This window comes from Hordeum vulgare, chromosome 1H (genome assembly GCF_904849725.1).
Source record: "Hordeum vulgare subsp. vulgare chromosome 1H, MorexV3_pseudomolecules_assembly, whole genome shotgun sequence".
Taxonomy (NCBI): Eukaryota; Viridiplantae; Streptophyta; class Magnoliopsida; order Poales; family Poaceae; genus Hordeum; species Hordeum vulgare.
In genome coordinates this window covers 299,118,504-299,144,032 of record NC_058518.1, presented here as the reverse complement: position 1 = coordinate 299,144,032, position 25,529 = coordinate 299,118,504, and the positions used below count along the sequence as shown (strand labels likewise).

The following is a 25,529-nucleotide window of genomic DNA, read 5'->3' as shown; positions in this document are numbered from 1 at the left end:
GGTACTCTGCCTTGTAAAACTACAGCTAGAGACCATTTCAACGGCACAAACATATACTCCCTCCGTACCTAAATATAAGACCTTTTAGAGATTTCACTACAAGACTATATACGAAGCAAAATGAGTGAATCTATACTACAAAATATGTCTATGTACATCCGTATGTAGTTTATAGTGCAATCTCTAAAAGGTCTTATGTTTAAGAATGGAGGGAGTATATATTTGCATTCATGGCATGGCATTCTGCATTGGCGAGGTTAATGGCCTGCACCAATGAGCTATGGTCTTGCATTTTTTTCCCAGTCCTTTTCTAAATAGGAGTTTAATTCCATATTTCACTGCAGAATCAATATTGTTTTGACAGCATGCATTCAAATATAGTGACATAAAACTGAAGCACTGTGAAATGGACAGATGGCAACGATTCAAGGATGCCCTTGCTAATGCAAAAGAAGAGATATGAGTTCATCACCAGTAATCTTCACAGGAACACCTCCCTTTCCCAAAATGGTGGAACCTGGAGTTATCTCTAACGATAATATCCCTGCTTTCTACCTTGGAAATGAACTTCAGTGCAGAATGACAGTCTACACAGATACGCAAATTCTTCTTCACAATGATTGGTTTTGTAGCAGGCATGCTTATCAGAGCAAAAGCTACGGCAATCCGCTCACTGTGATAACGCAGAATCCTCTCCTTTGCAGTATCTTCTAAATTACATGGTAAGGACCGTGTGTCTGGGACGTAACCTTCCTCCTTTATCCTCTCATAGACTTCCTCAAGTTTTTTATATATCTTCTCCTGCTGTGGATGTGACCAATCTTCGGAGGAAAAAACATGAGTTTTGTTATTAGCATCAACCCAGCTAAAACCGGGAAGCTTCTTAATCCTGCTATCCCTCATCAGCTTCCTGATTGCCTTCACATCCTCCCATTGGCCTAATGATGCATAGATCCCAGAAAGTGATACGTGAACACCCGTGTTATCTGGCTCAAGCTCCACTATCTTTTGTGCCGCAAACTCGCCCAGCTCCTTGTTTCCTCGCATCCGGCAAGCTCCAAGCAAGGAGCACCAACCATAGACACTGGGTTTGATAGGCATCTCATGTATAAATTTCTCTGCTTCAGCTAGTCTCCCAGCTCGACCATACATATCAATGATACAGGAGTAATGCTCCTCTTTAGCCTCAATACCATGGGCATTCTTCATGGAGTTAAAATATTTCAGTCCTTCATCCACTAACCCAGCATGACTGCATGCTGTAAGCAGGCTGACAAATGTAATGTGATTTGGCCTGATTCCACTTGAGGTCATCCTGTCGAAAGCTTGGATAGCTTCCCTACCATGACCATGTTGTGCAAAGACATTGATTACCGCATTCCAAGCAATATCAGTATGGTGTTCAACCTCATTAAATAACTGAACCGACGAACAAATGAGGCCACATTTACCATACATATCCATAAGGGTGGAACTAACAAAGGAGTCACTGATAATATTTGTCTTGATCACGTGTGCATGGAACTGAGCACCTTGTTCAAGCAGAGCGTGCGTGGCACATCCCTTGATCATGCTCGAGAAAGTAAATTCATTGGGCTCAACTCCTCGTCTCTGCAGTTCAAGAAATATTCGAAGGGCCTCCTCGACACTATCAGTCTCGACGTAGCCATCAATCAGCGAGGTGGCTGACACAACATTCCAACCTCCAGGGTCAATCTTCACAACACGAGCAGCATTCTCCATGTCCGCAGCCTTAGCATACATGTCAGTGAGCGCATTCCTCACAGCAACCTCCAGTTCAAACCCTGCCTTCATTACAGCAGAGTGGATGGTTTGGCCAAGCCATCCATCCTTGAGCCCTCCCGACGCACTCAAAACACTGCAGTACACATGCTGGTCAGTTCCAACCAGTCCCTCTCGTTTCATATCCCGGAAAGCTACAGCGGCCTTCTGAAGGCCCCCGTTCTTGGCATACCCATCGATCATGGCAGTCCACGCAACAGTATCCTTTTGCGGCATTTGATCAAACACCTTGCACGCTTCAGCCAAGTGTCCGGACTTGCAGTACATGTCCGCGAGGTTACTCGCGACGAATAGCTCTCCGTCGAAACCGAGCCTGACGCCGACGCAGTGCAGCTGCGCGCCGGGCCGCGGGGCAGCGAGGGCGGCTGCAGCGCGCGCGGCGCTGGAGAGCGCGAACTGCGTGGGCACGAGACCCGCGCGGCGCATGGACGCGAACGCGTTGAGCGCGTCGCTGTGCATGGAGTTCTGGGCCAGGCCGGAGATGAGAGTGGTCCAGGAGACGAGGTTGGGTCGGGGCATGGCGTGGAAGAGGCGGAGCGCGGAGCGGACGTCGGCGCAGTGGGAGTACATGGTGATGAGGTGGTTGGTGAGGAAGGCGGACGCGGCGGCCACGCCGGAGAGCGCAAAGCGCGCATGGAGGCGGCGGGCTAGGCGGAGGTCGCCGGCGCGGCCGCATGACTGGAGTTGGGCGGCGAGGCGGAGTGAGGTGTTGGTGTCCGGTGGGCGGGAGAGCTGGCCGCGGGATTTCCCCATGCGGGTTTGATGGGACCCAATGGTGGTGTCTTAATTTATGGAGTACAACTTGCGTTGAATTTCTAAAACAACGAAAATCATAAATCCCGAACGGTTTGATTTTAAGCATGACAATCAGAACGTCTTTTTTATGTCAACTTCAGTTTATGCGAGGTTCGCAAACATGAATACATGATAATTTTCTAATAAAAACCAACTAAATAAGTTGTCATGTTTTAACAATAAAAGTTGTCACGCCGTGTCAACTAAAATTACCATGAAAAACGTCGGCTGACATCGTTCAATATTTATCAGGTCCACAAAAACCCTATGTGAATGATACTTTCTTCATTTCAAAATAAACATCTTAGCTTTATATTAATTTTGGGTATTTTGATACTGGAACTGGTAAAAATATATCTCGTTGGGTATTTTAATACTGGAACTGGTAAAAATATATCTCATTTTAGTGTACATAAACTTGTGATTACGGTCACATATTACGATGCTAATTACATTTGTAGTTGTTGACGATACTTACATAGCGTGCCATGCCTTGTGGCCCATTGCTAGTGGATGGGAATGAGAAGGCGTCCTACAATTCATTTTATAAGACTCCTTGACATTGTGCTAAATACACGAAAAAGCCATAAAAGGCATCAAACTTTTGACATTTGCTCATAGGCCTCATTATTGCTAAACATATTCACTTTCAGTACAAACTGTTTTGTCTCCATGCCTTCTATCTCATCATCATTCTAGGTGGAGCCTGACCGCCCTCGTTGTTGGAGGTGATGACGGACGAGACTCTCATCGTTGACTACGTGGAGAAGCAACACCATCGTATGGTGTGAGTCATTAACTCCCTCCCTCCCGACTCTCACCCTTGTTTCTTTAGGGGTATAGTGGTATTTGATCATGCGCCGAAGTCAATGTTTTTGATTGTTAATTCATGTCGTGATGGCTCAGAGATGTGTATGGCTTCATCCACAATGGCATTGACCCGTTTCATCTAGGTTCGTCTTAAGGTTTATTTGAGGCTTTAAAGGTATCAACTTTGCCGTACAAAACCGTTGATCATGGACATGAGAGATGTACCAACTTTAGTGTTGAAATGTTACCTTTGGGACAAATTTATCCACACAATATTGAAATGCAGCAACTCAATAGTTTGTACAGTTTGGAAAATAAATTCCTATGAGCGATATAGTTTGTTAACTGGATTTTTTTTTGAAAAATCAAGGGGGGGGGGGGTTCCCCACCTGAATATATTTCTCATGGTTGTAATCCAACGTGTGCTCGATAACAAAGGTGAATTACATAAGCGCGTGTAGTCGTGATAGGATATAGGAACGACATGAGGAGGTGGCATGTTTATGCTCTGTTTTCGTCATCCGGTGCGTCGAGAGCATGAGGATGAAGATGATGTAGTGATTTTGTTGCCTGAATGTCATAGCATTCCTCAAGCCCCAAAGTTTTTAGAGAACAATGAATAGGATGGAATACCAAATGGCGGCATCCATCTGTGGCGGCAAGCGGCATCCCCAAAGACCAGCGATGTTCTCAGTGGGAGAGAGTCCAATCAGTTGCCATATTTGTTGTGCTAGCGAGCAGTCGATGAAGATGTGCGAGCTGGTTTCGCCATCAAACCCACATCTCGGGCAGAGTGGGTTTGTGACGATGTGCTTGCAAAGGGGGTTGGACATGGCGTGCGTGTCATCATCGTCATTGCCCATGGATAGCTCGTAGGCGGACTTGGTGGTGAAGCATAGGACACAGTTAAGGTACCGCTCATCTGGTCCTAGCGACACCTAAAAATCAGGGACAACAAAGAGCACAACTCGGAAGAAACATTAGACGTTAGGCGATTCCGTAGGATTGATTCTAAATCGTGATTCAGAACAACAACCACACGAGTGATAGGTGTAGTGGTGTGTGAGTAGAGCCAAGGGAAAAGTGAGGCGAGGGATTTGTGGTGTAGCCAAATATCTAACCAAAAGTAGGTGTTTGTACCAGAATTTGTAAGGATAAAAGAGATGGCATGCAAAGTTGGATGTTTTTTTATAGCGTGACAAAGGAAGGATTGTTTGTTTTGTGGAGCGATGAAGGAATTTGGGTGTTGTAAGGTGATCTAGTCTAGCCAAGGTCTTTGCTCCATCAGAGAGCTTTAACAGGGAATTTCATTAGTAAACAATTATTCTGTTGGTGAAGATTTTTTAGAACCAAACCACCCAGCTTTTTTGGTTTACAAACATTTTTGCAAGCAACTAAGCATTATGCATTAGTGCAAGTTTCCTCTAGGCCCAGAAGAAGGCTATCCAAATGGAGTCTAGGGTTTTTAGAACACTTTTTAGGATGAGGAGGACAGACATAAAGTAGACCAAGATGGAGTCGAGGACAGTCGAAAGTAGGATTAGTTTGTCTCCCTTGGAAAGAATTTTGGCTTTCCATCCCACCAAACATTTGTGGCGTTGTTTGATAATATGTAGGAAGGCGTTTGTACGGAGTCGGATAGGTGCTAAGGGTAGGCCTAGGTAGAACTGTGAGAAGGATGAGGTTGTTCATTGCAAAGTGGTGGCAATGGAGTCTGCCATGATAGGTTGGACGTGCATATGTACAAACGTTGTTTTTTGTGAAGTTTATGGAGAGACCGCTTGCCATAGGGAAGTTGTGGAGGATGTTGTTTAGCTATAGGGATGCATCATTTGATGCTTTTGCCTAGGATGATGGTGTGGTTAGCGTATTGTAGGCTGGTCGGAGGCAGATGTGCGAATAGGGGCAGAGATGCACTAGATCATAGTCTTGCTGGATCACTTGTTGAAGGAGGTCGGCAACGATGATGAATAGATATGGTGATATGGGATCTCCCTGCCTGAGGTTGTTCTAACAGTTTATTCAATTTCCTAGAATCCCGTTTAGCATGACAATAGTTTTACCAGACGAGAGAAGATCATGGACCCATGTTGAGAATTTTGGCAGGAAGCCACGACATTGAAGAATAGAGGTGAGGGAGTCCCAGGAGCGGGAGTCGAAAGCTTTGCTGAAGTATAGTTTAATGACCATGATTGGGGCTTTTCGAGTGTGACAGGCTCCAACGAGGTCTGCTACGCAGATAATTTTTTTAGCGATACAACATCCCGATATAAAACTAATCTGGTTACCATGAACAAGTAGTGGGATGAGTGGTTTTAGTTTATTGGCGAGTACCTTTGTGACGGCTTTGATAGGACAATTTTGGAGGGAGATCGATCGGTAGGCATCACGGGTATTTGCATGGTCTTTTTGGGTAGTAGAATTAGATGGGCTCTATTTAGGCATTATGTTTGGGCACCGAGATCCTGAAAATCATTCATGAAGGAGGTGATATGATTTTTGACGAGGTTCATGGCTAGCTGTCAGGTCCACGGCTAGCTAGAGGGTTAATTTGGAGGAACGCGTGTTTTATTTCTTCACCTAAGAATGGGGAGTCCAAAGTAGAAAGTTGGGATAAAGGTTGGGGTTAGTATTGTTGTGGCTGAAAGGTCCAGAGGTTAGTCGGTGCTCTGCCGATAATGGCAGTAAAATGATCTTTAAGGATGGTCGCTTTTTGAGTGTGGAAGTGTAATTCGGTCACATCAACTATGAGGGATCTAAAAAATTTTCTTGTGTAGCCGACGGGAGGCTCCAGTATGTAAGTAGTGAGTGTTTTCCTCATCGTCAATTGCAGCGCGAAATTTTCCTCGCTCTTTCCATAAGGCCATTTTTCGTTAATGGCCGATTGTAGAGTGTGAGAGACAACAATTCGTAGCAATTTTCAGCTTTTGAGAGGGGTCTGGCTTCTTCCTTTAGGTCGATGAGAGTGATGATTTGTTTTGTGACCATCTCGCACTGGTGGGCAGGTGAACGTTTGGAGGCCCAACTTTTTAGGTTGTATCTTGTTGATTTTAGCACATTTGACAAAGCTGAGAGTTTTGTTGTTGGTTGGAGCGGTGGTTGGGGGACAATTATTTTGTATTATTTCATGGCAGGTCGTGGTTTGCATCGAGGAAGATTTGAATCTAAAGTGTCTCAGTTTTGGCAAAGTAGTTTGGACACGTAGGATTAGTGGTACATGGTGTGTTGTGAAGTATGTTAGGGGTGATAAAGTGATGTTGGGGGAGGAGGAGTTCCACGCTAGGTTAAAAAACGCCCGGTCAAGTCTTTCTAGGGTCGGCACGGATCGTTTGTTGGACCGTGTAAAGTGTCTATCCAGAAGAGGTAATTCGAGTAGTGCTAATTCATTGATCGTGCTGTTAAAGGCGACAGCTTCTCTCTGACGGAAGTTTTGGTTTTTTTTGTATGAGAAAGGAACGAGGTTAAAATGACCTATCATTAACCAGGGCGTGTGGTCATCTTCCTTGATTTGAATGAGCTTGTTTAGGAAGGAGTGCATTGTCATTAACAGGATTTTTTGGGTAGTAGTAATAAAATTAACTAGATAGAGGGATAACTAAATATTTTGACGGTTACTTAACTAGATTTTTGAATTGCTGAACTCTTGTACTATGTGTTGACTGAATTTTGTATAGTTAGTCAACTAGATTTATGAAATTTGATGAACTATTATATATTGTGTTGATTGATTTTAGGTATAATTAGTTAACTGAATTTGTTGAACAGTTGTATAGTGTGTTGGATCTCTCTTTCCTTGGATCAAAAAAGAGAATTATTGGTTGTCAAGGAATCAAGAAGTGAATCATGTAATAACCAATGTTTTTTCTCTTGCTTGGATGTCTCTTTGTTAGCGCAGTTGATGACTTGAGTGAAGTGGAGTTGGATGTGGTTGAGTGGAGTGATTGGTAAAGAGTGAAATGAACTAGTATGAGATGGTTGTGATGAATGAGGTGGTCATTAACTTGAGGGCTATGATAGACAACATACATAGAGAAGATCCAAAATGTGACTGTTACTCAAATAGTAACATAGCCTAGAATGAATGGTAGGAATCTAACAAAACTAACAGTCGTGGGAACGATCCTGACAATGAATATTAGGGGTACGAATGAGGGGCACGGCCTAGATATGGTGCAAGTGTCACTCGGGTTTAGCAAGTTCGGGCTCCTCTCGGCGGAGGTAAAGACCCTACATCTTGTGCCCGGAGGCTTGTGTTTTCTTTGGGGTGTCTGATTACCCATGGTGTTGAACCCTTGTCACAGAGCTCGGGGGTGGCTTATATAGTGTTTGCCAGGACCCGCCGAGCATCACTACAAGGGCATTTAATGAGAGTAACTATAAGCGTTACTAGAAACTGCAGATCTAACTATGGTCATTACTAGTAATGCTAGTCTTGACTGCACTTCATGTATTGCTTTAAGTCCCTCAGTCGTTGTATCTCTCACGTCGTCCATGCTTGTCTCTGTCCGAGTGATGTTGTCTGGACGAATGACCAGAAGACGTCCGAGTGTCCCCATGGGTCTGAGTGGATCTAAAGTATGCATGTGAATGCATTCATAGTCATGAGACTTTAACGGCCATGTGGGCCCTAGGTGGGCCGTGAATGTCCGGTCCATGACCCTACCATTCGTAGGTTGATACTTCTCCAACGTATCTATAATTTTTTTTATTATTCTATGCTATTATATTATCATTCTAGGAAAGTTTTTGAGTAATTATTTACCAATTTATATTATTCTTGAGCACTAACCTATTGACCCGCTGCCCAATGACAATTCCTGTTTTTTGTTTCGCAGAAAATCCATATCAAACGGACTCCAAAAGTAATTAAAATTTATGAAGATTTTTTGTGGAATATATATGAATTTTGGGAGTGGGAATCAACTCAAAACGGTGCCCAAGGGCCCCACAAGCTAACAGGGCGCGGACAGGGAGTGGGGTCACGCCCTGATAGCTTGTGGCCAGCCCTTAAATCGCTTGGATCTCTCCTTTGGCCGCAAGAAAGATAATTTTCCGCTAAAAATTCCCTCAAAATTTCAGCCCGATCGGAGTTACGGATCTACTGATATTTAATAAACGGTGAAGAGCGAGAAAACTGGTCGTGGAAACAGGAGAGAAATACAGAGAGATCCAATCCCAGAGGTGTTGTTGCTCTCCGAGTGCCACATCGACCATGGACGAGAGGAGAAACCTCCTCCCACGCAGGGAGGAGGCCAAGGAATAAGAAGAAGGAGGGTTCTCTCTCTCCTCTCTCCCGGTGGGGCCAGAGCGCTGCCGGGGCAACCATCGTGACGGTGATCTACACCAACAACTTCGCTGACATCACCACCAACTATCTCCTCCTCTATGCAGCGGTGTAAAAACTCTCTTCCCTGCTATAATCTCTACTTGAACATGGTGCTTAATGCTATATATTATTATCCAATGATGTGTGGCTATCCTATGATGTTTGAGTAGGTTTCTTTTGTCATACGGGTTAATTGTAATATGATGTTATTGATATGAGTTGTGTGTTGATATGGTGTTGTCCTAAGGTTCCATCCATGAGGCACACACGTGAAGGATACACGCTGGAGGGTTTGTAATATGTTCATGATTCACTTATAATGGGTGGCGAGAGTGACAAAAACTTACACCCGAGTAAGGGAGTTGTGTGTGTATGGGAGTAAAGAGAACTTGATGTTTAATGCTATGGTTGGGTTTACCTTAATGATTTCTAGTAGTTGCAGATGCTTGCTAGAGGTCCAATCATAAGTGCATATGATCCATGTACAGAAAGTGTGTTAGCGTATGCCTCTCCCTCATTGCATATGATAAGTATCTATCATGTTATATTCAATTGTCTATGGAAAATATTTCTCTTGTGTTACACAAAAAACTATTTACTAATCACTAAGCAAATTAATATTTATTAAAACATAATCTAACTTTTATTTCCATGTTATTTATTACCTTGTAAAACTATCTTTTACACGTACTAAATACTTCTAGCTTCTTTCCCACAAAGTAGTTTCATACTTGTTCTAGTTAAAGTAAGCGTTAGTGTGCGTAGAGTTGTATCAGTGGTCGATAGAACTTGAGAGAATATTAATTCTACCTTGAGCTCCTCATTGGGTTTGACACTCTTAATTATCGAAAAAAGCTACAAACGATTCCCTACACGTGTGGGTTATCAAGACCTTTTTCTGGCGCCATTGTCGGAGAGCAATAGCCTAGCGGTTGATATTTCTCGTGTGTGCTTGTTTGCTTTATTATTAAGTAATTTTTATTTTTCTGTTATTAGTTGTTTTATATCTTTAATTATGGATATGGAACGTGAAACACCAAAAAAATTAGGTGTAGTTGCTACTCATGGGGATGGGGAACCTCCTAAAACCCTCGATGTTGGTTACGTGAAACACATTAATTACTACTTTGATAATCCTGAGAAATCCTCATTAAATTTGATAATGGGAGACATGTTGGATCAACATGAGTACTTTAGGGCTTATCGCTTTCTCAAAAAGGGAATCACTTATGGGATCAAATTAAAATGTTGTGTTGGTATGCTTGGGATTTATGCGTGAGAAGTGATTATACTTGTTGCTCTACAAGTAAGGGTCTACACCTTCCCTTTCAATGTGAATTTAATGATACCAAAACCTTGCCTTCTTATTCTAATGGTATATATGATTACTACGATGTGGAACAAATAGAAGAATTTTTTGCTTTTAAGGGTGCATATGAAATTGCTTCTTTGATTGAAAAGTATGATGATATTCCTTACAAATCTAAAAATTTGCCATACTTAAATATTTCTATGAGAACTATGAATATAATGTTTGTATTAATGAATTTATTGAAAGAATGACCGCTGCCTTGGAAGATACTAATGTTTGGCATGAATCTATGGAAGAAGAAATTCTTGAAACTGTGAGTTGATTAGATGAAAAAGATGAGGAGGAGCGCGAATAATAAAAGGAGGAAGATCGGATTAGCTACCCGTGCCCACCTTCGAATGAGAGTAACTCTTCAACTCATACATTGTTTAATTTCCCTTCAGACATACCGAAGGATGAATGCTATATTGATTGCTATGATCCCTTGGATTCATTTGAAATATCCCTTTTTGATGAACTTGATACTTGCTATGCTTGTGGCCATGATGCCAATATGAATTATTCTTATGAAGATGAAATTGCTATAGTTCCTTATGTTAAGCATGAAATTGTTGCTATTGCATCTACACATGATATTCCTATTATCTTTTTGAATTCTTCCAACTACACCATATTGGAGAAGTTTGCACTTATTAAGGATTATAATGATGGGTTGCATTTTACCACTTCACATGATGTTTTTTATGGATATGATATGCATGTGCTTGCTGCTCCTACTTGCAGTTATTATGAGATAGGAACCAAATCTCCACATCTCTATGTTTTCAATACGATAAAATTGCAAGAAACTACTTATGATATGTATTGACTTTTACTTTGTGTGAATGAATTGTTCTTTTATGACATGCCAATGCATAGGAAGAGAGTTAGACTTTGTTGTTACATGATATATGTTGCTTTGTGCTCATTGCTAAATTACAAATCATTGTTAACTAATATTGGCTTTGATATACCTTGGGATTTGGGTGGATTAATTACTTGAGAACTATATGCCTAGCTTAATGGCTTTAAAGGAAGCGCTGTGAGGGAGACAACCCGGGAGTTTAGAGAGTCATTTATTTATTTTGTATGATTTTAAAATAATTAAAAATAAAAATAAAGTGGGGAACCTAAAACTTTTTCAAAAAGAAAAGTGAAAGTGAGAAGGACAAGAACCATTGAAGAGGGGGCTAGCCTTGTACTTTGTTCATGCCCACAGAAACTTTGTGAATATTGATTACACAAACTTTTCATCTGCATCTTTACGGATTGTTCCTTTTTCCACAGATTGATGTTATAGTTGCTTTGAGTACTTATGTTTGGAATTCTTGTTGAGCCCCATTGACTTGGGAGACATAGAATTGTGATATCATATAGTAGGTAATGTTAGATTATAATTATTCAATAATGTTATGGCAGGACATGATGAGATTTGATGTTATATGAAGTAACCTCTCTAATGAAAGTTCTGTTAAGTTTTGTGTGGATGAAGTGTTCAAAGATCGAGGAGGTATTGATATGAGAAGAATAAGGAGAGATAAGAGCTCAATCTTAGGGGCGTGCCCAAGGCACCCAAAGTAATTATTCAAGGAGACTCAAGCGTCTAAGCTTGCGGATGCCCCGGAAGGCATCCTATCTTTCTTCTTCAACAATTATCGGTATGTTTCGGTTATTGTTTTGTTCACATGATATGCGTAAATTTTTGGAGCGTCGTGTGCCTTTTATTTCCTTTTAGAAATGCAAAATGATGGTATGGTAAAGTCCATGGTTGATTTATAGAATGCTCTTTGCACTTCACTTATATCTTTTGAGTATGGCTTTATAGAATGCTTCATGTGCTTCACTTATATCATTTGAAGTTGGATACCTGTTTCTCTACATATAGAAAACCATTATTGTATAATGCTCTTTTGCTTCACTTATATGTATTATAGTGTGGTCTTTTGTAGAAATAATTAAACTATCGTTCTTCACTTATATTTATTTGAGAGTTAATAAGGAGTGACGGTAATTTGCATGGGTTATAGGACTATTCCAAAAATAATAGGTATTCAAGGAGTGATAATCAAAACCTTCATGTATCACATTAAAGAGAAATTGTGGGTTCATGATATTGATGTGGTAATGTGAAAGGGTGTGAGTGCATCATTGTTGATTCGTAGAAGTGTCGGTATTAAGAGGTGTTAACTTATTGTTTGTCTAAAAAATAAAAGCTTTGGGTGATGATGTGTGAGCATTTCTATTCCTCGCTGAAATCCTAATGTTGTTTCGAGTCGGAGTCGCGCGATGGTTATCTTCTCCCAACCCTCTGCCTCGAGTCATGTGAGTAGTACTTTCATTTGTGATAAAACTAATAAAACTTTGGAATAAGTATATGAGTTCTTTATGAGTAATGTGAATCCATGGATATACGCACTCTCACCTCCACAAATTTGCTAGCCTCTTTGGTACCGTGCATTGCCCATTATCACCTCGAGGATCGGTGCAACTTCCGCTAGTGCATACAAACCCCATGACATGATACGCTATGTTGCACATAAGCCTCATTATATCTTCCTCAAAACAGTCACCGTACCGACCTATCATGCCATTTCCATAGCCATTCCAAGATATATTGCCATGCAACTTCCACCATCACTTCATGTGACTTGTACTTCCATTGTCATATTGCTTTGCATGATCATAAGATAGCTAGCATGATATTTACATGGCTTGTCCATTTTTTGATATCTTTTGCTACGCTAGATCATTGCACATCCTGGTACACTATCACAGGCATTCATATAGAGTCATATCATCCTATCAGTTTTTCATATCGATTTGTAAGTAAATAAAAGTGTGATGATCATCATTATTAGATTATTGTCCTAGTGAGGAAAGGATGATGGAGACTATGATTCCCCACAAGTCGGGTTGAGACTCCGGACGAAAAATGAAAAATGAGGGAGGCCAAATGAGCCCACCACAAAAAAAGAATAAATGGGGAGGCGGCAAAAAACCCCACCATGAAAAAAAGAAATAAAAAAATAAATGAGAGAAAAAGAGAGAAGGGACTTTGCTACTATCCTTTACCACACTTGTGCCTCAAACTAGCACCATGTTATTCATATAAAGAGTCTCTTGCTTTGTCACTTCCATATGGTAGTGGAGATTTTTCATTATAGAACTTGGCATGTATATTATGATGACGGGCGTCCTCAAATGCCCTAGGTCTTCATGAGCAATCAAGTTGGATGCACACCCACTTAGCTCCAGTCGAGATTTCATACACTTATAGCTCTAGTGCATCCATTGCATGGCAATCCCTGCTCCTTGCATTCATATATATTGATGGGCATCTCCATAGCCCGTTGATACGCCGACTTGATGCGAGACATTCTTCTCCACTTGTACCCCTTTTGAAACCTACCAATACATTATATTCCACCTATATGTTATGTCCATGGTTCGCGCTCATGTATTGCATGAAGAATAAAAAGTTGATGCGTATTGAAAAGTTACGGTCCAATTGCCTGACTTGGGAATCATGGTCCTTGACATTTGTATTAATGTGGTGAAGACGGAGCCATGCCTTCCTAATATAATAAGATGAATGGGGGTAAACATTCTTTCAGGATCATATAGTTTAAAAGATTGATGATTTTGTTACTTGCGCTTATAAGTATTACTATGTCAATGTTTGTTAATTCATCGTTTCTCAATGAGCATACATGCAAAACATCACATATTGGGTAGCATGTCATATCAAAAAATTTGTTTTTATCATTTACCTACTCGAGGACAAGCAGGAAAAGGACTCCAAATACGATAAAAGTTTACGGAGTTTTTTTGGAATATATATGAATTTTGGGAGTCGGAATCAAAGCAAGGTTGTGCCTGAGGTCCCCACAAGCTAAAGGGTGCGGCCATGGGGTGGGGTCGCACCCTCATAGCTTGTTGCGAGCCCTTAAGTCGGCCGGAGCTCTCTCTTGGCCGCAAGAAAGATAATTTTCCAATAAAAATCCCCTCAATTTTTCAGCCTAATAGGAGTTACGGGTCTCTGTATATTTAAGAAATGATGAAGGGCAAGAAAAAAGGTCGCGAAAATAGGAGAGAAACAAAGAGAGAGATCCAATCCCGGAGGGGCTGCTGCGTCCAGAGGAGAAACCCTCCTACCACCTAGGGAGGAGGCCAAGGAATAACAACAAGAAGAAGAAGGTTGGGTTTACCTTAAAGATTTCTAGTAATTGTGGATGCTTGCTAGAGGTCCAATCATAAGTGCATATGATCCAAGTACGGAAAGTGTGTTAGTATGCATTTCCCTCATTTGCATATGATAAGTATATATCATGTTATATTCAAATACTTATGGACAATCTTTCTCTTGCATAATACAAAAAGCTTTCTACTAGTCAACTAAGTAAATTAATTTTTATTATAACATCACCTAACTTTTATTTCCACGTTCTTTGTTACCTTGCAAAACTATCTCTTACACCTACTAAGTACTTCTAGTTTCTTTCTCATAAAGTAGTTTCATACTTGTTCTAGTTAAAGTTAGCATTAGCATGCATAGAGTTGTATTGGTGGTCAATTGAACTTGAGAGAATATTAATTCTACCTTTAGCTCCACGTTGGGTTTGACACTCTTACTTACCAAAAAAGGCTACAAATGATCCCTACACTTGTGGGTTATCATAGGTCACCCCATCATTAGCCCCTGAATCAGTTGAGGTTTAGTTGGTCAAGTAAAACACACTTCGGTGTGTCTCGAGTGCCACGGGGGCGTCCGAAAAGTAGCTCAGGGCTTTTTTACTTTGTTCCAGAATTAAGACCCAACGGATTCAGGATCAAAAATTTCCTAATGATCGAACTAGCTTGGAAGCTATGAACCACCTCGTGGCATTCAATTTTCTCGAGAGAAAGAGACTTCCTAGTAACTCGGGCGTATGCGTGCTAGGAGATCCGGGTGATAGCGTAAGAGTGAGGATTGATCCTTCTCGTGTCCCAGGGGAACTCTTTTGATCATGTTCGTATGCATCCGAGTGAACTAGGTCCCGTAGAGGGTATTTGTCGGGCCAAAATGCTTTGCTTTGGACAAGTGGACGCGGAGACCACTCGGTCCAAATCGCCATAGAATTTTTGCGGATTTGAAACGTGGGCGGCGCGCTCCCGGAATTGGTTACGTCACGATTAGTCAGGAAAGTGGGCACAATTTCTCGATTACTGCGCTCGGATTTCTGTCACGTGCCTCAGCGGCACTATTTGTGGGATCTCGCGGATGTCACTCAATCCGCTGATTGAAGGCTAGTGATACGTGATAATCCACAAGTATATGGGATCACAATAGTTTTCGAGAGTAGAGTATTCAACCCAAATTTATAGATTTGACACAGGGGAGCCAAAGAATATTTCCAAGTATCAGTAGGTGAGTTGTCAATTCAACCACCTTGAAGATTTAGTATCTGCCGCACAATGATCAGTAGCGTAGTAATATGATAGTTTTGATAGGAGTGGTAATAGTAGCATTTGTAACAACAGTAGCAGTAGTAGTAATTTAGCAAGAACAATATGTGGAAAACTCGTAGGCACTGGATTCATGATATTGCTAGATCATATTCATTATGTATCAGTTATAACATAGGGCGACATAGAACTAGCTCCCGTTCATCGATATACTGTAGGCATGTATTCCATAAATAGTCATACGTGCTTATTGAAAAGAACTTGCATGACATCTTTTGTCCTACCATCCCGTGGTAGCAGGGTCCATAAGGAAACTAAGGAATATTAAGGCCTACTTTTAATAGAGAATCAGAACAAAGCATTAGCACAAAGTAAATACATGAACTCCTCATACTACGGTAATCACCAGAAAGAATCACAATTATTATTACTTTGGGGTATGCGTTTCCTAACACGTAGTAGGTGCATATCACTTGCAAGATTGGATCAAGAACATAGATATAATGGTGAAAACACAAATAGTTCAGATCTTAAATCGTGGGACTCGGACCCTAGTGACAAGTATTAAGCATGGCAAAGTCATAGCAACATCAATCTTCGAACATAGTGGATACTAGGGATCAAGCCGTAACAAAAGTAACTCGATTAGATGATGGATCTCATCCAACTCCTCACCGACCAGCAAGCCTACAAAGGGATTACTCACTCCCGGCGAGAGCATCATGGAATTGGTGATGACTAAGACCGAAGATTCCCCTCTCTGAAGCCCCAAACAGGCTCTAGATTTGGCCTCCCGATGAATAATACGAGGTGGTAGCGACTGCCTATCGTGAATCGCGATGAAACTTCATCTCGTATTTTTTCTCTCCAAAAATAGGATTTTATAGCGCTGGAGTTAGGGTCAACGGAGCCCCGTGAGCCCCACTACCCACCAGGCCGCGCCAGGGCGGTGGCGCACCCTCGTGCCTAGTGGGCGTCTGGGGCCTCCCCTCGAGTGGGTCTTGGTTCCAACATTTACTTTTATTCCATGAAAAATCTCCAAAAAGTTTCGTTCAATTCCAAGAACTTTTATTTCTGCACAAAAACAACACCATGGTAGTTGTGGTAAAAACAACGTCAGCTCGGGTTAGTTTCATTCAAATCATGCAAATTAGAGTCCAAAACAAGAGCAAAGGCGTTAGGAAAAGTACATACGATGGAGACGTATCAAGCCCCCCAAGCTTAACCCATTGCTTGTCCTGAAGCAAATCAGTTGACAAACTAAAAGTGAAAAAGAAAAACTTTTACAAACTCTTTGTTCTTTTTAACATATACATGCTTCGAGAGCACCGAGGTTTTCAACATAAATCATGACTAATCATATCGGCAATAACCCTTAGAAACTATATTAGCTCATATCAATGGCATAATCAGCTAGCGAGCAATAATAAGATAACTCGCCAACACTTTGTCAAAACAATCATGATATAATATGACAACAATGGTATCTCACTAGCCCTTCCTGAGACCACAAAACATAAACGAAGAGCACCTCCAAAGTTCAAGCAGCGACTAGACATTGAAATTCATGGTAGAAGTGATCCAGTCATGCTGCAAATAATGTTTAACTAGACACAAAGCATGAGGATGTCGGTCGTGCTCTCAGGTCTGGTACTTACTTGAGAAGGTGATGACTCAAAGTAAAAAATGAAATAGCATGAAATTAAATAGAAAGTCCCTTCGCAGAGGGAAGCCTGGATTTGAAGTGATGCGAGAGCTCATAGCGAAAATCAGAGATAAATTATTTTGGGAGGTACACCCTTCCTGTCAATGTTACGACCAAGAGTTATAGGTATATTCCATGCTAAACAAATTAGCGGCAGTTCCCAAGTAGTAAAAGTAAAGGTTTACTCCCCCTCCACCAACAAACACACTCCACGGCTAGCCGAATCCACGGGTGTCGTCCATACCAACAACAATCCAGGGGAGTTTTGTTTAATTATTTGCAATTTATGATTTCGGGATTGGGAGTCCCTTTTTACCAGCCCCTCTCGTGCAAGGACGAGTGAATAAACACTCATCATGAGAATAACTCGCTTAGCATGGAAGATATAGACCACCCCCTATCGCTCCATGAGCGATCCAGACACACAAAATAGAAGTTCATTTGAAGTATTTGAGGTGGCACATGCAAATTTACTTGCAACGACAAGGTAATACCGCATATAGCTAGATATAGTGGACTCATCTGAAATAACTTGTTTCAAGGATTTTTGATGCACAAGCAGTATTCCCGTTTAGTACATGTGAAGGCTAGAAAATAGGTTGGGAAGCGACCAGCTAGAGAGCGAATACGCTCATGAACATGCTTACGAATAATTATCGTTGCATACTAGCATGATTAGGATATAAACACCATGAACACAAATATAGTGGAGGCTATGTTGGTTTTGATTCAACTACATGCGTGAACATGTGCCAAGTCAAGCCACTCAAACATCCAGAGGAGGATACCATATCATCATACTACATCACAACCATTTTAATGCATGTTGACATCCAAGATAAATCATTACCCACTCCTAGATACTTAAGCATGCCATGAACAACTATAATCTCTAATTGTCATTGCAAACATGTTTGGTCATACTATGCTAAATCATGGATACTGGTCTAAACACATTTACAAAAACAAAAACAAATTGAGTTCATACCCGCTTCTCTCTACCAGAGTCACTTCATCAAATATCATCATTATTGCCTTTCACTTGCATGACCGAACGATATGAAAATAATAATAGTGCAAGAGTGACATGGACTAAGCTGAAATCTGCAACATTGTATTCAAGAGGAGAAGACAAAGCAATATGGGCTCTTTATTAGATCCATAGCAATGCATATGAGAGCCACTCAACATTTTCATCGTGGTCTTCCCCTTGGGTACAACTCAATAAAGGGGAAAAAAATTAGAGAAACACACTAAAATATTTTTGGAGTTTTTAGTTTTTCTAGAAGAAAGCATTATTAAAGAAGAGAAAACTAAAACGAGAAAAACTATTTACACAGTAAAGCTCCCAACAAGCAAAAGAAGAAAAGACAAATATTTTTGGGTTTTCTTTTAATAATACAACTAAATTATGCTAGAAAAAGAAACGAGAAATATTTTTGTATTTTCTACAAGTTTTTCAAACACACAAGAAGAAGGCAAGAAACTAAATCTAACATGGATTATACAGTGCAAGAGTGTGAACACCAACAACTAGAATATGTGAGCATGAATGCAAAGTCGGTGGAAACACATACTCCCCAAGCTTAGGCTTTTGGCCTAGCTTGGTAATCACCACCCGTAGTTGCCATCCGGCCTCATGTCAAAGTGTTTGGGTGGCGCACCAGAGAGCCCCACTCTTGGGGCTCCTGCTCAACCACTGCCTAAGCGTTTCGATAGGAAACAATGTCCTCACGAATGATCATGTATCCGTTCGTGGCAATAGAATCAAACAAGGCAGGTGCAGGAAACGAAATAATATCACGGGTAACCTCACTAAAACCAAGTTATAACGAATGTTATCCAAGGAAATATCACTGTCAATAAAGTGGTGATCCACCGTAGACTGATGGTCTAGATAAACTCATGGTATAATATAATCATCATGACGAAAAGGGATGTTAAAGCGTTTCACTAAGTGTGTGGCATAAATACCATCGTGGATTTTACCCTTAGATCTGGTAGTGTGTAAACGGCGAGCAATGACAACTCCCAAATTAAATGTGTGATCATTATGGAGTGCTCTGCATACAATGGCAAGATTAGGAGCACTAAGTATACTACCCTGCTCCCTAGCAGTTAAACACTTCATGAAAATAAATCAAAGTAATGCACCGAAGGAAATTGCACGCCAGTGGCAGTGGCTTTTGACACGCCTCTTCCCTCACCTACTATTAAAGTGAGAAGGAAATCCTCAAACTCAGCGGGCTTGGGTTCTCTTAACTCCCCGTGAGAGGGAATTAAACATATCTCACAGAATTCAGTAAGCGACATTTGGCGGGTTTTAGCATATAAATTAAACTGTACTGAAAGTGGATCATGCCTATTCAGAAAATATAAAAAAATTGCACGAAGGAATTAGTGAGGATATGGTATTGATCACACTCATGTGCGATGAAGTTGGTTAACCCAGCATTTTCCATGAATTGTGCTAACTCATGGTGGAATCTGGCTTGTTCTGCAAAGGGAATGTGTGGCCATTCGCACGGTCGGACCTCCGTCAATTGCGGGGTGGCGAGTCCAGCAGCAGATGATTCACCAACAATCCCCTTGGCATTCTTCTTGGATGAACTCCTCTTGAGGTGGTTCATTTTTTAAAAACACATTTCTGAAAAATAATTGGGTCACAACATAAATTTAACAAAACTTCATAAGAATGATATCAACTACTTATAAGGATGCCTAGAACCTAAAACAAGCATTTAAACTACTTGGGACTTCAAGAATTCAACATGCAAGCTCATAAACAGTAGGACCTAGAGTAGCTGATTACTTCTAAGATAAACCACCAAAGCAAAAACTAATTGGAGGATTGGGGGTTTAGATACCAAGGAGAAATCCCCCAAAACAGTTTCAGAAATGGATTTTCAAGCAAAGAGATCAAAATCCGTGGGTTTGAGAGCAAGAACACAAGAGAGAAGGCAATGTTGAGTTTTTTCTGGATGTAGGTGGTGACATGGGCTAAAGAGATAATTGAGGGGACCCCTGAGGTGCCCACTATAGACCAGGGCGCGCCTGGTGGTGGTGGTGCACCCTCGTGCCTAGTGGACACCTGGGACACCCCCTTGTGATGTTTATAGTGTGAGATATTCTCAAACATTCAGAAAAAAAATGTGTTAAAATTTCAGGTCATTTGGAGAACTTCTATTTTTCGGCACTTTTTTATTGCACGGAGAATTCAGAAAACAAGATGAACATGGAATTTATTGTATTTAACTAAAAATAATAGGAAAAATAAAGTGGGTACAGAAGGTTGTGCCTACTGAATTCATCGACCTCATGGCTTGAAAATGATTCATTAACAAGGTTGCTCAATTCTTATTAACAACCATTTACAATTAGCATGATCCCAAAGAATTTTCGTAAAACACTAAGTTACCTCAATGGGGATGTGCATATCCCCAACAATAAGTATTTCATATTTATTTTTAATAGTAGGTAGAGGTAGTTGGAAACATCCGTTAGTGATAGCCAGAGATTTTTCAATAACATTAACACCATTCACTTGGAATTGTTTCCTCGGAAAATGCATCGTATGTTATTTACCATTGACATGAAAAGTGAGTTTGCTTTTCTTGCAATCAATAACAGCCCATGCAGTATTTAAGAAAGGTCTACCAAGAATAATCGACATGTTGTCGTCCTCGGGTATATCAGGTATAACAGTCTCTCAAGATAGTAACATTTGCAACAACAACGGGTACATCCTCACAAATACAAATAGGTATGGAAGTTGATATGTCAGCCATTTGTGATGAAATTTCAGTAGGTGTGGGTTTGTTTAAATCAAGTATTCTCTATAAAGAGAAAGCCATAACACTAACACCAACTCCTAGATCACATAAAGGAGTTTTCACATTGTTACTTTTGATGAAACATGGTATAGTTGGTATTCCTGGATCTCCTAGTTTTTTAGGTAGTCCATTCTTAACAGAATAATTAGCAAGCATGATGGAGATTTCAGTTTCACATAGTTTTCTTTTATTAGTGATGATGTATTTCATATACTTAGCGTAAGGGGCCATATTTAAAAGATTAGTTAAACGAGTACGCAAAAAGACTCGCCTAAGAATTTCAGCAAAGCGTTCAAATTCTTCATCATCATTTTTCCTACTTGGTTTAGGTGGATAAGGCATGGGTTTTGAACTCATGGTTCTATTTCTTTACTATGCTTTCTAGAAACAAAATCTTTTTATCATAACATTTATTCTTAGGTTATGGGTTATCAAGATCAACAACAGGTTCTATCTCAACATCATTATCTGGTTCTTCATCATTGTTAGGTTGAGCATATGCATGAGCATCATCATTATCATTTTCATTATCACTAGGTGAATGCTCACTATCAGATTGAGTTTTAGCATCAGAGATAGAGATATCATTAGCATTAGCAGAAGGTTTTTCTACTTCAAGTTCACTAGAAGTATGCAGGGTCCTATCATTTTTATTTTTCTTCCTAGAAGGACTAGGTTCATCAACATTAATTCTTTGTGAATCTTGTTCAATTCTTTTAGGATGACCTTCTAGATATAGCAGACCTAGAGTCATTCTTCCTCCTCTAATCATTACTCTAACAACATGATCATTCATATTATTATTCATTTCATCAAGTAACTCATGTTGAGAGTTAGCAACTTGTTCTAGCTGGGTTTGAACCATAGAAGCATGTTTTACTACACCTCCTACAACATTGGTGATTCTAAATAACAAGTCACTTAAGCGAGCAATCATATTAGAGTTTTTTTCAATTATTTCATAACATAGGAGTTGAAAGGTCTTGCTTTCTAATATAATTATCAAACTCATATAAGCATTGACTAGGATGTTTATTGTAAGGATTTTACCTTCATCAAACTTTAAAAGAGAATTTACCTCCACCACTTATGATGGTGTGTTGATACAATGTATTTCTTTGATAGGTGGTAAATTCTTAACATCTTGAGATTTAATGCCTTTTTTCCTTCATACATTTCTTTGTCTCTTGCATAGTTTCACGACTAAGGATTAAGATACCCCTCTTCTTTGGAGTGGGCTTAGGTGGTGGTTCAGGAAGTGTTCACTCATCATGATTCTTAAATATACTAGTTAACTCCTCAACTTGTTCGATAGTTTGTTCCCCTGAAAACACAACGAGCACAACTATAGGTGGTCCCTCGAAGCATCAGTTAGTCCATTATAAGTAATTCATTCTTCTTAAGAGGATGATCAGGAAAAGCATTAAGTAGTTGGAGAAGCCTCCCCCAAGCATGTGGGAGACTCTCTTCTTCAATTTGCACAAAGTTAAATATTTCATGTAAGGCAGCTTGTTTTTTATGAGCAGGAAAATATTTTTCACAAAAGTAATAAATCATATCCTGGGGACTATGCACACATCCAAGATCAAGAGTATTGTACCAAATATTAGCATCACCCTTTAATGAGAATGGAAATAATTTGAGAATATGGTAGTAGCGAATTTTCTCATCCTGGTTAAATAGGGTGATTATATCATTTAACTTAGTGAGATGTCCCACAACAGTTTCATTTTCATAGCCATGAAAAGTATCAAATTCAACCAAAGTAATTATCTCTGGATCAACAAAGAATTCATAATCCTTATCGGTAACAAAGATAGGTGAAGTAGAAAACTTAGGATCATATTTAATTCTAGCATTCAAGGATTTTTCTTTCAACTTGCATACTAGTTTCTTAAGATCTTCTCTATCCTCACAAGCAAGAAAGTCTCTAGATATTTCTTCATCCATAACGTAACCTTCAGGTATGTCTTTCATTTCAATTCTAGGATAGTCATGTCTAAAAGGTGTTCCAATATTTTCAGTTTCAAAGTCTTCATCACTTTCAGCATACCCAATTTCTTTAGCTCTAGCAAGTTGTTCATCAAGAAAATCACCTAGTGGCACAGTATCGTCAAGCAAGGTACTAGCATCATCATTAGCACCATTCATAGCAAAGGTAGCATCATCAATAACTTGTGACATATCATGATTAATAGCATGTAGTGGTGGTGTTGCAAGTCCATTCAAAACGGAAACTGAATCAGGTGCAGAGCTAGATGGCAGTTCCTCACCTCCCCTCGTCTTAGAGGGAACGATATTGGTTCTTGTATCTTTCAGATTGTTCGTAGTGATCAATAAATAGATATCCCAAGTGACTAAGAAAATATAGCTATGCTCCCTGGCAACGACGCCAGAAAAACTTCCTGATAACCCACAAGTATATGGGATCGCAATAGTTTTCAAGGGTAGAGTATTCAACCCAAATTTATAGATACGACACAAGGGGAGCCAAAGAATATTTGCAAGTATTAGCAGCTGAGTTGTCAATTCAACCACACTTGGAGATTTAGTATCTGCGGCACAGAGATCAATAGCACAGTAATATGATAGTTTTGATTGTAGTGGTAACAGTAGCAATAGTAAAGGTAAGAGTGATACCAGTTTTGTAGTAGTTGTAACAATAGTAGCAACAATAGTAACTTAGCAAGAACAATATGTGGAAAACTCGTAGGCACTGGATTGGTGATATTTCTGGATGATATTCATTATCTATCAGTCATATCATACGGTGACACAAAACTAGGTCCCGTTCATCGATATACTCTAGGCATGTATTCTATAAATAGTCATACGTGCTTATGGAAAAGAACTTGCATGACATCTTTTGTCCTATCCTCCCGTGGCAGCAGGGTCCACAAGCAAACTAAGGGATATTAAGGCCTCCTTTTAATAGAGAACCAAACAAAGCATTAGCACATAGTGAATACATGAACTCCTCATACTACAGTAATCATCGGAAAGAATCCCAATTATTATCACTTTAGGGTATGCGCATCCTAACACGTAGTAGGTGCATATGGCTTGCAAGATCGGATTAAGAACATAGATATAATGGTGAAAACACAAATGATTCAGATATGAAATCATGGCAGTCGGGCCCTAGTGACAAGCATTAAGCATGGCAAAGTCATAGCAACATCAATCTCTGAACATAGTGGATACTAGGGACCAAGCCCTAACAAAACTAACTCGATTACATGATGAATCTCATCCAACTCCTCACCGACCAGCAAGCCTACGAAGGCATTATGCACTCCCGATGGAGAGCATCATGGAATTGGCGATGAAGGAGGGTTGGTGATGATGAAGACCGAATAATCCCCTCCCCGGAGCCCCAAATGGGCTCCAGATTTGGCCTCCCGATGAAGAACACGAGGTGGCGGCGGCTCCGTATCGTGAAACAGGATGAAACTCCCTCTCCTATTTTTTCTCCGAAATAGGATTTTATAGCGTTGGAGTTAGGGTCAGCAGAGCCCCATGGGCCCCACTACCCACTAGGCCGTGCTAGGGGGTAATGCTCCCTGGTGCCTAGTGGGTCGTGGGACCTCCCCTCTAGTGGGTCTCGGTTCCAGTATTTTTCTTTTATTCCATAAAAAATCTCCAAAACTTTTGTTCAATTCCAAGAAATTTTATTTCTACACAAAAACAATGCCATGGTAGTTCTACTGAAAAGAGCATCAGTCCAGGTTAGTTTCATTCAAATCATGCAAATTAGATTCCAAAAGAAGAGCAAAAGCGTTAGGAAAAGTACATACGATGGACACGTATCAATACGCGTGTCCGGAGCATAAGAGAAGTGGGCAAAGAGAGGGGGAGAATCAGATCTCTCTTTTTCCCCATCGTCTCCTCCACTACTCCACCAAATCTCGGAGCCACCCTCTCTCCAGTCATTCATTTTCCAAGGCCAACCGGATCATAGAGGATGACAAGGAACGTAACCGCGAAGGCCGAGCAAGTGAAAAAAAGCTAGCGCGAGTCCTCTTAGAGCGCTGGCAACCGAGCGGGCGGATCCAAGGTGACTGGTTGACCTCGCAGATCACCTAGATCGCCTACTGGAGCTGGAGAGCCAAGGGTTCTTGGTCTCCGGATGCTAGTGGCTTCCGAAGGAGGGCGAGCGTGAGGTGTCGCCGTAGGGGGACAAGCGGATCCTCCTTGTGACCCATGTCGAGCGATGTTTTTCTCTACCTCCGCACCCATTCTTGTGAGCCTTTCTTGCCTATTTTGGAGTGCAGCTTCATCATCGCCCCCCAATGCCATTTTGAAAGCACATATGCTCCCTTGGTGATTTTGATAATTCATGACAACATACATTGTCTCTTGGACTAACACTTTTACCTAGATATTTCAGGAATAGTCCATAGAGAGCATTAGCTTACGGTTTATATGGAGATACCCGTGGATGCAAGAAAGGAATAGTGT

General features: G+C 40.7%; 1 protein-coding gene across 1 annotated transcript; it reads right to left on the bottom strand.

The window, feature by feature from the left end:
* Positions 1-306: 306 nt before the first annotated feature.
* LOC123409902 (putative pentatricopeptide repeat-containing protein At5g52630) lies at positions 307-2,556 on the bottom strand. The gene has a single exon (XM_045102778.1). The coding sequence runs from the start codon at positions 2,554-2,556 to the stop codon at positions 469-471; it is 2,088 nt and encodes a 695-aa protein (XP_044958713.1). The 3' UTR covers positions 307-468.
* Positions 2,557-25,529: the final 22,973 nt, after the last annotated feature.

Coding starts and splice junctions, on each gene's coding strand:
- LOC123409902 (XM_045102778.1), bottom strand. CDS start 2,556: ATGGGGAAATCCCGCGGCCAGCTCTCCCGCCCACCGGACACCAACACC.